General features: G+C 45.6%; 2 protein-coding genes across 10 annotated transcripts in view; one reads left to right on the plus strand and one right to left on the minus strand.

Moving 5' to 3' along the window:
* RTN4 (reticulon 4) overlaps positions 1–1,571 on the plus strand; it is a 73,180-nt gene extending 71,609 nt beyond the window's left edge. For all 4 annotated transcript variants that reach the window (XM_040453717.1, XM_040453720.1, XM_040453721.1 and 1 more), the window contains 2 exons: positions 147–205; positions 584–1,571. In XM_040453717.1, the coding sequence (XP_040309651.1) occupies positions 147–205; positions 584–626 (102 nt within the window). In that variant the 3' untranslated portion in view covers positions 627–1,571. The remainder of the gene's footprint in view (positions 1–146; positions 206–583) is intronic.
* A 1,093-nt stretch (positions 1,572–2,664) lies between these two features.
* The window catches only part of EML6 (EMAP like 6), a 275,164-nt gene continuing 261,328 nt past the window's right edge, over positions 2,665–16,500 (minus strand). For 5 of the 6 annotated variants that reach the window (XM_040453714.1, XM_040453712.1, XM_040453713.1 and 2 more), the window contains 10 exons: positions 14,533–14,741; positions 14,081–14,238; positions 13,336–13,450; positions 11,541–11,729; positions 9,710–9,882; positions 9,125–9,287; positions 7,416–7,519; positions 6,353–6,506; positions 5,852–5,952; positions 2,665–3,626 (listed from right to left, as the gene is read on the minus strand). In XM_040453714.1, coding sequence (XP_040309648.1) covers positions 3,602–3,626; positions 5,852–5,952; positions 6,353–6,506; positions 7,416–7,519; positions 9,125–9,287; positions 9,710–9,882; positions 11,541–11,729; positions 13,336–13,450; positions 14,081–14,238; positions 14,533–14,741 — 1,391 coding nt within the window. In that variant the 3' untranslated portion in view covers positions 2,665–3,601. The remainder of the gene's footprint in view (positions 3,627–5,851; positions 5,953–6,352; positions 6,507–7,415; positions 7,520–9,124; positions 9,288–9,709; positions 9,883–11,540; positions 11,730–13,335; positions 13,451–14,080; positions 14,239–14,532; positions 14,742–16,500) is intronic. The other variant, XM_040453716.1, reaches the window with a different exon arrangement.

Genomic DNA, 16,500 nt, shown 5'->3' on the forward strand with positions numbered 1-16,500 from the left:
TATTGCCAGTTTCCATAGCCTTATAAATATGAAGAACGTGGTTTCTTAAGCCTTTATTAAGCCCTTAATTTGCCGGAACAGAGTAACGGTTAATAAGACTCTACCAACGTTAATTTTCTAGTAACTCCTTTATACCTCTCTTTCAGGCGCAGATAGATCATTATCTAGGACTTGCAAACAAGAATGTTAAAGATGCTATGGCTAAGTAAGTACTTAAAATCTGCAACTTTTGTTTTCTTTTTTACTAAGGACAAGGTGTACTGGACTTTGTATTTTCATCTTCTAGACATAATGGGTAGCAAATCTTAATCACACTTAAAAAGTGCGACAGTATTGCCACACGATTTTTCTCTACATTTGGAATCGTTGATTTCTGTTTGCTTTTTGTTGTATTTAAGGCTTTGTTTAAATCTAATTCATCAGGCAAAGTGGCATAATTACAGCTTGTAGTTTGACAGCCTTAAGATTCATTTCTTGTACAAGCTGAGCAATATACAAGTAGTTCTTGAAGGATAGCGTTTTAAAATACTTAAAATTTAAAAATATTTATATTGACCTTTTGTCCCAACCTTTCCATTTGTAGAATCCAAGCGAAAATCCCTGGATTGAAGCGCAAAGCTGAATGAAAAAGCCAGAAATCATTAACAATAGTTTATCTTTAAAAGGGGATATTCGTTTGATTACATGGGGGAGGGTCAGGGAAGAAGGAAACCTTGACATTGCAGTTTCACAGATCTTTATTTTTAGCAATGCGGTGTCTGAGGAAAATTACCTGTCTTGACTGCCATGTGTTCATCATCTTAAGTATTGTAAGCTGCTATGTATGGATTTAAACCGTAATCATACTTGTTTTTCCGATACGAGGCACTGGTGAATAGAAAAAGATCTGAGAAAGCTGTACATTACACTTTGTTGCAGGTAGTCTTGCTGTTTTTTGGGAATTGCAGAGAAAGTGAAGCTGAAAAAAATAATCCTTTTCACAGTTTGTGCACTGTGTATGGTCTGTGTAGATTGATGCAGATTTTCTGAAATGAAATGTTTAGACGAGATCATACCACTAAAGCAAGAGTGAAAAAGCTTGCCTTTCTGGTATGTTCTAGGTGTATTGTGAATCTTACTGTTATATTAATTGCCAATATAAGTAAATATAGATTATATATATATCTATATATAGTGTTTCACAAAGCTTAGACCTTTACCTTCCGGCTACCCCACAGTGCTTGATATTTCAGAGAGTCATTGGTTATACATGTGTAGTTCCAAAGCACATAAAAGAAAATCTATTTCTAGGAGCACTACCATCTGTTTTCAACATGAAACGATGCCATGCACATAGAACTCCTCAGCATAAACTTCATTGCACAGACTTACTGTAGTTCATTTTGTCACAGACTCTGAATCTATGGACTGAATCTAATGCTTCCAAAAACGTTGTTTGCAAATATCAAACCTTGTTATGCAAAAAATTATAAAATGAAGATTTATACATTTGTGGTTTAAGCTGTACTGAATCTGTGGAATGCATTGTGAACTGTAAAAGCAAAGTATCAATAAAGCTTATAGACAAAATATGTTTGGTATTTTGGCTCCATGAAACTGCACCAGATTAAAAGTATACACACAGTAGACTTTGCTTCAACTAGTGAGCCGTGGCTTGTACTCTTAGAAAGCTTTCCAGTGCGTAGTGCAGCTGTGTTTACATAATCAAATTTATTTGACACATACAAAATGTTTTCAAATTATGTATTTTTTATACTTTGCTAATTGAAAATAAATTCATGCACCAATATTTTAACATATAGAACACAGTGCAGGATAAACATACATAAAATCATACCATATAAATGTTTACAAATAAGATTTAAGAAGTTTTCTTGACACAGACACTATTGCTCTTTAAATATAGTTGTACATATCCTCATTGATCAATTTATTTCCACGTGGTTATTTCAATACAAGATCTGATTATTATGAAAGGTCGGTGGTACAGTGTAGGCAGACATGGTCATCACTCAGCATCGCCAGTTACATGGTTACAGAAAACAGAATCAGGACTGCACAGGGACTCTTAACTGGGGACCCGACAGCCTATCAGGGGATTAATGTAAGGCATTCATAACTTGGCATATAAAAATAGCTTCATTGGTGATCTAATCCATTTAGAATGCTGAAGCACTTCTGGGGTAAATGTTAGTAATCTGTTTAATTGAAAATGCTTCATTTCACTGTCGCTAAACTGACAACTGCAAATAGCCAGAAACTCAAGACCCAGAATTTTGGTTCACTGATGGGAAGGACTGATGGGTGCACGTGTGCTCAGAGTCCCCAGGCCCTCACCAGCCTTCCTCGCGGTGTGTGCTGTCAGCCCCTCCTGGAGTCAGTGGTGAGCCAAGTGTGAAGTAGGAGTGAGGCAGGTCAGGGATGTCGTCTGGTTAATACTGTCCAGGTCACATTGTGTCATCTAGCCAGCTCTGACGAACGCCAAGCTAGCCTGTTTTTGTTGAATAATCTTTCAAATATTGCTTGGGCTTAGGAATTTGTTCTGCTGAGATTTTTTTCTTTTTATCTGGACTTGACCTAGATCAGTTCACCTGAACAAATCCGTGGTGTCAAGTCAGCCCCACTGGGTGGTAGACCCCGTGCAGCCTTGGGTCCCCGCATTTATTAGGATTAAGAGTTCGTTAATCCTAGACCCACTTGAGCTTTTTTTTTTCTTTTTTTTCCTACTATTTTGTAGTAGAGGTTAATTTTACTTCTATTTTGGATTTTGTAGGTTTGGCACTAAACAGTGAAAACCCATTTTTACCCCCTCCCTCCTGAATTTAAGTTTCTTTGCTGCTCACCTGCCACTACTTCTCAAGCAGGGAACTGATGTCATTTAGGAAGCCTCGACATAAACACATGACATGGGTGACAGACCAGGAATCTGTTAAGGGTCCTGTAGCCCTCCTCAGTTTTGAAGTTTTAGCACCATATGTAGAAAGGAGATAATTTGTGGGAGGGGAGACAGCAGCCCACACAACTGGAAACTTTCAAAGGCACTTAATGGATATAAAACTCTGCAAATGAAATGTTAAAAAATTAAGTTTCTCAACTTGTTTGTACATGGCTCATTTGGTTTTGAAAGCTAAATGTGGAGAACTGAGGCTATCAATATTTCTAGTGCTTTAGCGCATCTAAATTAAGCTGTCTTGTTCAACTCATTTGTAAAAATGAACATTTTTAAAGTATATAGAAACATAATAGCAAAACATCTTTTGTAAAAGTTTTGATGCAAATTAAAAGCTACATATTGGTCAGGGTAACTGAGGCTTTAAATTTCGTTGGTGGGCTACATTAGCAGGATTTTTTTTGTCATTGTGGTCAGTATAGTCTCAGGAACAGAGGAAAGCACTCTTAACATTTTAGAACTGACCTTCTTGGCATCACAGTTTTGGAGATTCCAGAGTCTGGGAGCAGTCACCCCACTTCACTAGCACTTGGAACTTGTGTGGCCCGCAGCGTAGGCCTTTCCCAGCAGCTGGTGGCAACGAGGGGCCTCGTCACTGCCCCTGCAGTTGCTGGGTGGTAGCAGCAGCAGCAATAAAGAGGGTTCCGGCATTTACAGACATCGCCACACAAACACACTGAAAAGGCAGATCAGACCGTCATCTTGCGTGGCTGGGCATCATAACTTTGTCAAGTGACAAAAAACAATCTTACCAAGTGCTCTTGAGTCCAGCTTAGCTGATATGTGTTGGACATTTCAACTTCTAAAGGCAAATCGGGGATCTTGTCACCAATTAAAGATTTATTGCTTGTTTTTGGGGGGCGCCTAGCTGGCTCAGTTGGTTAAGCATCGGACTTCGGCTCAGGTCATGATCTCACGGTTTGTGGGTTTGAGCCCCACGTCAGGCTCTGTGCTGACACCTCAGAGCCTGGAGCGTGCTTCAGATTCTGTGTCTCCCTCTGTCTCTTCCCCACTCGTGTGCACGCGCTCTCTCTCTCTCTCTCACAAATAAACATTAAAAAAAAATAATAAAGATCTATTGCTTTTTAAAAAAGTTCTTGTTTTCTGTTTTGTTTGGTTCTCAGCAGCCTGAATGTGCTGAATGTAAGGACTTTTGGCAATTTGACTTCACACTATCTCTCTTGTTACTATTGAAAAGGTTCTATCAACTCCACTTGAGTAGGAGAACCCTTTCTAGTGTTCAACATAGAGCCAGGGATCAGAATAGGCTCCCAGGACTACAAAGGCCTAGGGGTCCTGCATTTTAAAGGTTACTTCTAAGCCTTTCATCGTAATCAAAAGTCACCTCGGATCTCAATTCACTTATTGCTGGCTTGTTCACAGTCTGGCGGGTGCTGCTTTCAATGGGTGTTTCCACTCCACAGGGAGCTGCTGGCAGTATTATCTCAAGGGCTCTAAGTGCCAGCCGCTGTTGGCACAGCGGACTGGAGATGGTGCTCTCCCACGGGCTATCAGCGTCCTTGGGGGCCATTTTCTACACCATGCTTTTGGATAGGAAGTGGGTTGACATTCTCTACAGGTGCCTTTTCCACAACCTCTCTCAGACCACTAAAAATATCTGGGGGAACCTGGGCAGCTCAGTTAGTTAAGTGTCCGACTCTTGATTTTGGCTCAGGTCATGATCTTCCAGCTCATGGGTTTGAGCTCCACCTCGGGCTCTGCTCTGTACTGACAGTGTGGACGGAGTCCGCTTGGGATTCTATCTTCTCTCTCTGCCCCTCCCAGGCTCTCTATCTTTCTAAATAAATAAATAAACTTTAAAAATACATATATATCGGGATTGCTACACTTCTTTGTCCCCCCCAAGAGTTTTGCTTGGGCTGAACAGAAACCTATATTCATGTTGCAGTAAAGCCCTTCAACTACATTAGAGGTGGAGAATGAGAGATTCAGGAATGACTTTGTCCTGTTCCTCCACAATCCAAATAAGGAATGCACTTGGAGGGACAAGAGAAAGTGGCCTTCTTGGAAAGGCTGAAGAGGCTGATGTCATCTCTGGAGCAGGCTGGTAAGGGTCCTTCCAAATCACTGGAAGGCCAGTCACACCTCGCACGGAACATGTGCCTGTTTAACACTCAGCAGCAGTTAAGGTTAAAAGCAGCCCAGTCCAAATAGCTGGTTGAGGATCTCCTGCTACTAACTAGCACTGGGCCTAATGGCTTGACTTCTCACCAGATCTCATGTAAAACTGGGTGACACCCTTATTTCTCACGGTGACTGAGGCTTTTTTTTTTTTTTTTTTTTTTTAATATTTTTGAGAGTACCTGCGAGTGCTCTCCATCAGGGGTGGAATGGAGGGAGAGAGAGAATCTTAAGCAGGCCCCATGCTCAGCATGGAGCCCAACATGGGGCTTGATCTCACAACTTGTGAGATCATGACCTGAGGTAGAATCAGTAGTTGGGACACCTAACCAATGCTTAACTGACTGAGTCACCCAGGCCCCCCTAATCACCCATCTTAAGAACCCTGGTGATCAGCTGGAAGTTATGAGTTAAAAGACCTATGGATCAAGGCCATTTTAACCTGATTATATGCAATGATGCCTTGGGTTGTCCTACTGAAATCAGCCACCTGGAGTCCCTTACTCATCTGTCCCTCCACCCAGCAATGTTCAGAGGAGGAATCCTGTCCTCCCCTTCTCACCAATCCCAGGACAGCTCTACTGGGGACACGGGCCCTTCAAGACCTGGGTTCAGAGTCACCAGACCATACATGACAAGTCCTTGTTGTCACTATGATGTCAGCCCCTCCCTGTGTCCCATGGGACACCTGATGTGGGGACAGGAAGAGGGAGTAACAACCAGGCCCAGGGAACCAGAGCAGGTGAGTCATGTTCATACCTGCAGTCGTCTCCTCCAGTGCTGACCACATACTTGTCATCATGAGAGAAACGGATGTTCGTCACGTGAGCTGAGTGGCCAAAGTAACGCTTATGTTTGGCCTGTGAGCAAAAGTGAATGGAGACCGCTGAGACCCTGCTCCTCCTGGAAACCACAGACTACTTCCAGGACTCAAATCTCCCCGTCCCAGAATCCTCCACTCGGGATTCCCATTTCGTCTGCACATTTCTTTTAGCCAACCTTTCACTGATGGGTTTTCCTGTCCCATTCTTGCCTGGGATGGCCAATTTGTACCCCTCCCAACCTCCCTTCTCCCTGCTTCCAGAACTTCCCCTCCAAAGGGAGATGCAAAAGTTAGGGGTCCCCAAATCTCCACAGGACTGGAACAAGATTCCTCTTGCTCTAGATTCTCGATGGCCATCTAGATATGGCCACTGCCTCCTGCAGACTACAGGAAAGAGCCTGGAGGCCGTGTAGGGAGTTCCTCTGAGGAAGACTCACAAATTTTTCTGTGCACGGAAAATCAAAGAGCTTCACCAGCCCAAAGTCATCTCCTGTGACAATGTTGAGGCCAGCATGGGTCACACACGCGCAGTTGACATCAGCCTTGTCCGCATTTCGTGGCCAGATGCCAATGACTTCATCCCCCAGAATGCTGTTTTGAGTAAGAAGAGGTGTCAGAAGGAGATGCATGAGAAGGCTTCCTGTGGTCAGGTGTCCCCTCCCAGGGATAAGGAGAAGAGAGGGCTATTTTGCATCACTGGCTATGATCATGTGTCTCTTCTGTCCCCTGCCCCCCTGTGCATTGACCTAGCTCTTACTGCTCTGCTCTGCCCCCCTCCTTTGCACCCCAAGAGAAAAGTTCCCTCCATTTTTGATTCACTCCCTCCGCCCTCTAGTCCTTTTGGATGTGTATATGCTTGGGCACCTTCAAGCTCACAGCTTGGTGGTGTCCTTTCCCTTGAACTGGCAACGCATTGCTCCTTATCCTGCTAAGTGGCAATGCGGGGCCCTCCCACCCTCCCGTCCCTCCTGGCGACTGGAGGCCTCCACTGCAGTGCACCAGGGCTGAGCCAAAAGCTGGGAGGTAATTTCCCTTTGAACATGCTTGGTGAGTTTGCAGATGTAGGACCAAGGGATTACACAAAAGGGAGGGCTTTGCATTTCAAAAGCCCAGATTCAAGAAGCCTCCTGCCCCCAGCCCCCAGTCCCCAAAGACAAGACAGCTCTATCTCTGAGCTTTTTTTTTTTTTTTTTTTACATCTGGGCCACATACAAACTTGGAGGCTGAGTCTGGCCTAAGAAACTTCTTTGTGATCTTTTCCTTAAGAAGTGTCTTCCTCCAGGAGGACCTGGGTGGCTCCGTCGGTTAAGCGTCCGACTTTGGTTCAGGTCATGATCTCACAGTTCATGAGTTTAAACCCCGTGTCGGGCTCCTGTACTGACAGCTCAGAGCCTGGAACCTGCTTCGCATTCTGTGTCTGTCTCTCTGCCCTCCCCTACTCGTGCTCTCTGTCAAAAATAAATAAACATTACAAAAAAAAAAGTGTTTTCCTCCAGTCACCTTGTCCAGGAGGCCCAGGTGATCTTCTCAATGGCCACGGCTTCAGTGACCCGCTTCCCCAGGGGTACCTCATGCACCTGGCGCTTGTAGGCTCCTGTTGACACCTGCGAGGAGAAAGAGGCAACCATGTCCATCAGCTTTCTCTCCAGGCCAAAGGGCCCCCCTTTGGGTGTACTATTTCCCCAGAACACTGGCCAAGCCTCTGGATCCCTACAACTCTTCAACAAACCCAAGTTCAGCTTGAGGCTGCAAAACCTGTGGTCAGCCTATAGCGAAATTCACATGAGCAGGACGGTTTTCCATTCATTTTCTGGCTCTTTTCCAAAATCCTAAGGCAGCAGTTCCCCAAATGTGGTTCCTGACCAGCAGCTTCAGCATCATCTGCAAAGTTGTTAGAAATGCATATTCCTGGGCCCCACCCCAGACCTACCAGATCAGACACTCTGAGGGTGGGACCCAGCAATCTGTGTTTTAACAAAGCCGCCGGGTGATCTGTGATCCTCACTTAAGTTTGGGAGTCCCTGTTCTTGGACAAACAGATCCTTTGGTACAGATGTAGGTGAATTTTCTCACAGACGGCAACCGATGTACCTGAGTTTGGAACCATCTAGGACCTGACCTTTGCTTCTTTGGGAATGTTCTAGGGGGAGATAAGCATTTTCTAGAAAATCACCAGCCCCATCTACTCCTGTGGGTGTCTCTAGCCTGGCCACCCTAGGTTTTCTTGCTTTTCATGGAAAGCTGAGATCTTTCCCACCTCAGGGCCTTCATACAGATGGCCCGGAACAATGTTCCCACCTCTCTTTGTTGGCTAACTCCTACACATCCCACCGGCCTCAGCTTAAATATCACTTGTGTGGAGAGGAAGTGAATCTAAATTCAGCGACTGTTAAATGCTCCCGCAGCACCCTGTACTTTTCCTTTGCAGCACATAATCACAATTTGTAATTATAGGTATATTTTGTGGTTATCTGTTCGATGCTTGTCTTCTCCCTTATAGGGAAGCTACAGGAGAGCAGTGACCAGGCCCATCCTATCCATCCAAAAGCCTAGCACAGCGCCTGGTTCAGTAAATAATCAATGAATGGGTCCCCTCTCATTTCACAATGGGTTATTCACTCCAGGCCAGCTCACTAATGCACAATATTTGTTCGGAGTGCTGGACAAGACATTGTTCTCTTGTCAGCTGTAAGTCCCAATGGTGGGACCCCTCTCTATCCCTTCCAACCTGTCAGTTGGGACCCAGTGAGGAGCCCCCACTCCAGGCTTGGTGTCTGGCATCCAGACCCCAAGTGTGGACGGGCCACACACACACACCCCCACCAGACTTGCAAGTGAAATGACTAAATATGAGAAGCCACGTGGGCTTAGGTGTAGCCCTGGAGAACCAGAGGTTAGGAAGCTTTCAAAGGGAGGAAGTAAAAGGAGGGTTAAAGTTATCAGGGCTTGAGCTGCTTGCGTCTCTTACTGAAGGACAACTTTACTTTAAAAATTGTATTTCTTCAATATTTTTAAGTTCTCTAGGCCCCTGCTTCTTCATTTATAAGGGAGGGGAAAAGTTGCAATACTGGAAACATTCCTATAAAGAGGAGATGGGTGCACAGCCTGGCGCAAAGCAAGCCCTCAATTAATATAAGCCACCGCTGTTGCTGTTACGATAATGGTGATGATTCTTGGTTGCCCCAGATATTAGCAAAGCTGAGACATACCTGGATGTATCTGCCATCCGCAGAAAAATCCATCTGAATGACAAAGCTTGGAATATCTTTGCAGTAGCCAATGCGGTTCAGGCTTGTGCCCTGAGTGAGGTCATAGAAGTCAACTGTGTGTTCAGAAGAACCAACGGCTAAGAATCTGCTGTCTGGGCTGATTCTAGAAAAAGCAATCCAAGAGCATGGTCTGTGAGAAGGGCTAGTCAGGTCTGCTCTGGAATGGGCCTCCCAAGCTCAAAGGCAATGAGATCTCACTTCATGACTCACACGTGGTTAGCATTCTAGGGAGTTCAGCAATTTCTCTGCATCCAATCCCATGGAAGTACGGGAGTGGATGCACGTAGCCTTATGCAGAATGGCGTCGTACACGCAGTTTTTAACCACACTCTTCGTGGAACTTAGCAAAGACATGTCTGGGAATTAATGTGTGAGGGAGTCTCCTTCCACGGCTGGATCGTTGAAAGGGACCCTCCCACATCTGAATTCTTCACTCCAGTCATGACCCTTCCAGAAAGGTAACCACAGAGAAGGAGAACGAAGGAGGTGCCCTTCTTTTCCCTGCCCAGACGACCTGCTATGTACCTGATATCTTGGATAGCAGACTTCCGGTCTCGTTTCTTCCCCCAGACTTTCAGGCTGTTCACCAACAAGATGACAAACTCTCCATTCTTCATGCCAATGGCCACCATCTCCCCGTCAGGGCTGTAGGCTGCACATCTGGCCGCGTGGCCCAGGTTCACCTTGTTAAGCAGTTTCTACATAGATACAAAGTAGCATGACCTAAGCCCTAGGCCTTCTTGGCTGGTCTCCAAGGGAAATCCTGCACCCAGGCCAGAGCAGTCAGGCCGTCTCTGCTGCCACTTTGGGCCTCCAAACGTCTTGCTTCTTATAGTAACTGTCCCTGAGGAACCAAGATGGGCAGTACGTTTTCATCAGAACAGCTTGGACAGAGGCTGGTCAACTTTTTCTGTAAATGGTTTGGTAGTAAACATTGTAGGCTCTGTGGTCCATATGATCTCCCACAACCTAGACACTATGTAAACAATGAGCATGCTTTTACTTTGTAGAAACAGGCGGCAGGCCAGACTGGATCCCCCAGTCTTAGACTGCTGACCTCTTGCTCAGAGAAAAGAGTTTAAGCTTTGGCACCTCTTGGTTCAAATCCTGAATCCTGTCTGTCACTACTGGCTGGGTGTGTTTGTGTCAGTTACTTCCCCATTTTCCCATTTGAACTTTTTATTATTATTTATTTTTGAGAGCATGAAAGGGGGAGAGGGAGAAAGAGAGGGAGAGAGTGGGGAGAGAGAGGGAATCCCAAGCAGGCTCCGCACCATCAGTGTGGAGCCCGGTATGCAGACTGAACCCACGAACCGTGAGATCGTGACCTGAGCTGAAGTCAGACCCCAACCAGCTGAGCCACCCAGGCACCCCCCCCCCATTTTCCCACTTGAAAAGAAGTGATATCAATACCAGTCTTGCAAGGTTATTGTAAGCATTAATGATCGTGTATATGAAGCATCTGGTGTATAGCAGGTATTCAATAAGTGATAGCCAGTGTTCATAATACACAAACAATTTTGAAAAGTAACTGGAGTAAAACAACTATACCGTGAGTCTGTTCTTTGATCCTCACACTAAAAATATGACTGAAATATTTACTGGCTATTTTGTAATGAACCCAACTATTTTAATGATTAGAACTTACTTTTTTTTATCAGATACGACATGGTAACAATTACCGCCCCGGGCCCAACCCTATTTCCTGCTATTTTTTTACTCAAGATGAATTTTTTAAATTATTTTTTTTCCAAACTCCAAGAGGAACTTTATTGGGGATTTATTTTTGTGCTTGTTTATGTTTATTATAGTTGAGAGAGTAGAGAGAGAGAGAGAGCGCACACGAGTGGGGCAGGGGGCAGACAGAAAGGGCCACACAGAATCCGAAGCAGGCTCCAGGCTCTGAGCTGTCAGCACAGCCCAATGCGGGGCTCGAATTCAGGAACTCTGAGCTCATGACCTGAGCTGAAGTAGGATGCTCAACCGCCTGAGCCACCCAGGTGCCCCAATGAACTTTGTTGGGGTTTTGACTGAAATGTCCTATTTGGGAACATTTGAAATTTTAAGTCATTTTTAGTCTTCCCATCCAGGGAAGACATATCTCTTTATTTTTTAGGTTTTGTGGATTTTTTTTACAACAAAGAAACTTCATTTCCAGATTATTCCTGTCCTGTAGTTACACGTGGGTATATGCAGCTAACAGACAGATTGGGCGTGTGTGAGTGGGACTTTCATCACCGGGCTTTCTAACTTAATTGCAGACCCACCGCATCCCCCAACTCTGGATCCAACCCTCCTCACTCTGGGCTCTGGCCAGGCCCCACCTGTGGGCATCAGAGCACAGTGGACCCCTCACCTTGTCGGCCAGGTCCCAGATGCGGGCTGTGCCATCGTTGCTGGCAGAGATGAAGATGTCCTTGGAGGGGTGTGTGGCCAGACCCCAGATCTCCCCTTCCATGTGCCCATCAATCAGGATGTTAGAAGCGGCATTTTTTTCACCAACTTCAATTATTTCTCCGTCTTTGGTTCCTACTAAAATTTTCCCCTGTTGTCATAAAAACATTATTAGGAAAAAGACAGACGCTGTATGATAGTACTCCTATGGCGCACCTGGTCCAACATGTAGAAGAAAGTCCAACGGTGGTTGCTGAGTGTTGGGGAGGGGGAGGGGCAAGGGGAGTGAGGACTTCATAGCTAAGGAGTTTCAGTTCTACGAGACGCAAAATGTTCTGTGGGCGGATGGTGGCGATGCCTGCACGACAGTGGGAATGTACTTTATACCGCTAAAGTGTACACCTAAAAATGGCTAAAATGGTAAATTTTATGTTACTTATATTTTGCTACAATTTAAAATGAAACATTTTTATGATCTATTAGGAATCTAGTAGGTGAGAGATTGGTAGGCAAATGGATGAAAATAGGTAAAAAATAAGATTTGTATTTTTAAATAATAACTTAAAGGCAAACACTATTAGAGCAATGTGGGAAAGTGGCCCCTGCTGGCAATGGTATTAACGCCGGAAGAGCCGGGACAGGTTGTGTTGTTAACAACAAAATCGCCCGCCCTTCCGTGACCTCCTCACTTTTCCTTTTCTCCCTCAGCCATGGATGAGAGTGTCGGCACAAAGACTGCCATCATCTGGTCTCTGCCAAAACATTCCACTGACGGCAAGCTCATGACAGAGTGGGGTAGTCCGTTTCTGTTGTTGGACCGTTCAATGTCTTCCCAAATTCTTCCTCGCACTGAACAACGAGCCATCTCTTGAGGACTTCCACATTCCGGGCCTACCTCTGCCTTCATCTCCCAGATGTCTGCCTACCTACCAGATGACTGGTATTTATCTATCTAAAAACAAAGCTCTCGATTTCTAATTATGGAGACTCTAAGTCAGGTCTGCCTTTTTCAATGGGGAACATCCAGAAGGCACATTCTTAGACTGCTAACAATTCAAAACTATAGACACAGGGTATGAACCAGAGGTTGAGATTTGTTTTTTTAAGGACCTCAGAATTTCTTGGGGAATTAAAAAAAGAAAAGAAGAAAAGGAACACACAACTCATGGCTAAGACTCTGATTTGGCAGCTCTGGGTAAGTACATGGACAGCCATATACTAAAAACAACAACAACAAGAAACAACTCCACAGTTGTTTCTGATATTCAGCCCAGGTAGGACTTGACAAACTATGGCTTTGAGTCAGACAGTTTGATGGCCCTTTACTGTCCCCCCTTACTGACCATGTAACCGTGCGCATGGCAAATTATTTACTATCTCTGTGCCTACAGTAATAATCACATCTATAACAGTAGCAGCTGACATCCACAGAATGTGGCTCTGAGCCAGGCATAATGGAAGGCATCGCGCATTATAACGCACGGGACCCTCACAACCACCCGCCTGGACACAGAAAGGGTACGTAACACACCCAAGGTCATACAGCCAGTGCTGACTCAGAAGAGTCTGCGCCTGGCTCTGTGGGACCCTGCTAAGCCGACTCCCACCGCAGTGCAAGTAGCACCTTGGAAGCCTGTTTTAAGGATTTAGCACCTGGGCACAGGGAAAGAGTATGGCTGAACTCCTTCTCTCTCTTGGGCCCCTTCCGGGCCCAGCCCCCTAGGGACAGCTGGGGAAAGACCGGCCCGCCCACTCACTTTGCCGCGGCACACAGAGCGCACACACTCCACCGGCTGCCCCGTCTCCAGCTGGAAGGCCCGGCAGCGCTTCATCTCCTGGTCCCACAATTTCACAGCACCTCCTTCTTTGGTCCTAAAAAGGAGTGAGAGGACCTTGGCAAGTGGGGCCTTGTCCTAAGACTTGCCCTTGATGCTCCATGTCCCCTGTCCCTATCATCAAGGCCACCGGGTCCCAGCAGGACAGACCCTCCAGGGTGGCTTCTTTTTTGGCCCTGCCAACGGGTAGTGACAACCATTTCACTAGAATACTTTCAAATGCCACTATGGCAGAAGGAAAGAGGACTGTGATCTAAAATACCAAACCGTGTCTTGATTAGATCAAACACGAAGAGAAACGTTTCTCTGCTGCTCTGCTTCCTTCTTACATCTCTGTCCCCAGGGGAACTTCTCTCCCCGCCTCTCCGTCCTCCCGTCCCCGAGACCTACGGGAAGTAACACTCGATGAAGAGCATAGTCACTCGAGTCTATTCAAGAACACCTCTCTGGATTTTCCACTACCATTAAACCACCTCTCTCCTTCTCTGACTTGTACTCTGAAGGTTTTTGCCCAGGGCCCTCTTGGAGAGATGGCAGACTCATCTCCCTGATGCAGGCAAGATGGGGGAAAGAAAATCCGCGTTTTCTCCCAGTGGGAGATGCTTCTGTCAGTTTCTCCCAGCACAATAAGAAAAGATCAGCTGTTCCCAGAGGAGTTTCGCCTTACGGCCGCTCTTTGCCACCGGTCACTATGAGTCCATCCCGGAGGGTCGTGTACATTGTGAAGACAGGGCCCGTGTGAGCCTTGGCCACCAGTCGGACGAGGAAGTGGTCCTTCCACACGTAGACGTCTCCGTTGATGGCACCCGTGAAAGTGAGGTTGTTCTGTAAACAAAGGGACACCTTTCACACTAGGACACTCACAGCACCTCTCAAGAGGGTCCCTCCCAACCACCTGCTCCTTGGTTAGGGAACTAGAACTAGAGAAAGAGAAACACACTCAAATTGACCTTCTGTGCTAAGGAAAGGGATAAAGGAATAAAGGTTGCAAGTAAGCCAATAAAGGTGAAAATGTGGAAATAGCTTTCTTGCTGTTTGTAGCTTTGTGGCTATCTGTGCCCCCCATGCCCATGCCCGGGGTTCAGGGTCCCCTCTCAGGAAGCTTCTGCTGGAACTCACAGCACCGAAGGCCACGGAGAGCATCGTCTGCATCTTGGCAGCCTCCATGGATCCAATGACCCCTTTCTTGTAAAGCAGGGCACTGCCTGCCAGGGTCCAGAACTTCATATGTTTGACCCCGACAGACACAAATTGTGTGTCCGAGTCAGGGCGAAATTCCACCACAAATATGCGCTCCAGGTGACCCCCTCGGCTGGCAACCTTGGCACCTGTATGGGTGAGAGAGTCTGGTGAGGTGGGTCCTCCCACACTCTGAGCTCAGGATGGCTCTCCATCCAGCAAAGCCCAGGGTACACTTCAGGTGTTCCTTCTTCCTCCACGGTACCCTCCCTGCCTCAGGCATGACCCCCAAGGTGGGGAAGAGAGAGGTTGGGAAATTTCCAGAACAGCAGGTGCTGCTAACATAACCCCAATCCCGCTCCACCCCCACAAAGCCACATCCAGGCACCCATGAATGTGCAGGAAGGGATGGCCCTGAAGATATAAGTCTCCAGATACCAGAAAAGGACAAAGGACACCCTTCATCTTCCTATCTCCTGTCTCTGACCTCATCACAGGATTCCTGCCTACCAGAAGTTGAACCTTCCCCTCGAGTGTAATTAGAGACTCGCATTCCTTTAGACTGTTCTTAATTTCTTTCCAAGATTCTCTGCTTTTACTTTCCTAAGGAAAAAAAAAATCCTTCATATTCCTTTGTTTTTCATGGCTTTTAGGTTTAAAAATTCTACCTTTAATATTTAATTACCAGTTTTTTTTTTCCTCAAGCCCATTCATTTATGTTTTTGGATTCATTTGCTTTTTAACTTTTGTCCCCACCAAATCCCAGCTCCACCATTTATCTGTAGAGCAACTTTGGGAAAATTATTGTCATCTCTCGGTGCCTCAGTTTGCTCATCTGTAATTTGGGGATAGTAACAGTTCCCATTTTATAAGGTGTTGTGAGGATTAAGCGATCTGGTGCAAGCAAAGCCCCCAGGAGCTGCGCCTGGTGCCACGACTTCTCCGCAAATATCCACTTAGTGTCACCACCCTCCACACCTCCTGCCTTGTTGTCTTTCAGCCTATATTGTAAACCCATCTGTTTTTACCTCATCATTATTTTTTTGCCTTCGAGTTTTTAATTTTTATTTTAAACTTTTCTTTCCATTTTCTTCTAACTTAGTCTTAATGTTTTAGTTCCCATTTCCTCTTAATTATCTCCCCTATTACCTCATGTGTACTTTTCCCTGCCCCTCCTCATCATTTACCTTTTTAAAAAATTCCAGTATAGTTAACGTACAGTGTTATGTTAGTTTCAGGTGTACCATATGGTGATTCATATGGTGTCTAAACATTTCTCCGTGCTCATCATGGTCAGTGTATTCTTAATCCCCTTTTTCTGTTTCACTATGTGTTTGTTTTTAAGTGGCTCCCCAGTGGAGTGGTGGTGGGTTCTGGCATAGCTGGCCTGGCATCTCAGACTCATCCTCCTGGAGGCCCTTCCCAGGACTTGCTGCACGTCACCTCTCACAACAGTCATTCTCTCTCCACACATGGAAAGTTCGACTTACCAGAAAATACATCCATACTGAGAGCTCAGAGGTTTAAAAACCCATGCTCTTCAAGGATACCGTAAACTAAGTTAAGAGACAAATACCACACTGGGGGAAAACAATTACAACACTCACAGGAGATGAAGAAGTAACCAGATCAGTAAAAAACTACACATAAGGAAAACACAAACAACTCTCCCTTCCCCAGCAGAAAAAGGATTCCAATGACTGGATTATAGAAGAAGTGGCCCAAGTGGCCATAAAGACAAAGAGGATCATTCTTGGGAGCCAAGGGGGGTATGCTGTTTTATTTTGTGCTTTCTTCTGTCTTTAAATTTTTTAATGTTTATTTACTTTTGAGAGAGAGAGACAGAGGGCGAGCAGGGGAGGGGCAGAGAGAGAGGGAGACACAGAATCCGAAGCAGGCTCCAGGCTC

Source organism: Herpailurus yagouaroundi, unplaced genomic scaffold (genome assembly GCF_014898765.1).
Source record: "Herpailurus yagouaroundi ecotype Mexico unplaced genomic scaffold, PumYag 210, whole genome shotgun sequence".
In the NCBI taxonomy this organism is placed as follows: Eukaryota; Metazoa; Chordata; class Mammalia; order Carnivora; family Felidae; genus Herpailurus; species Herpailurus yagouaroundi.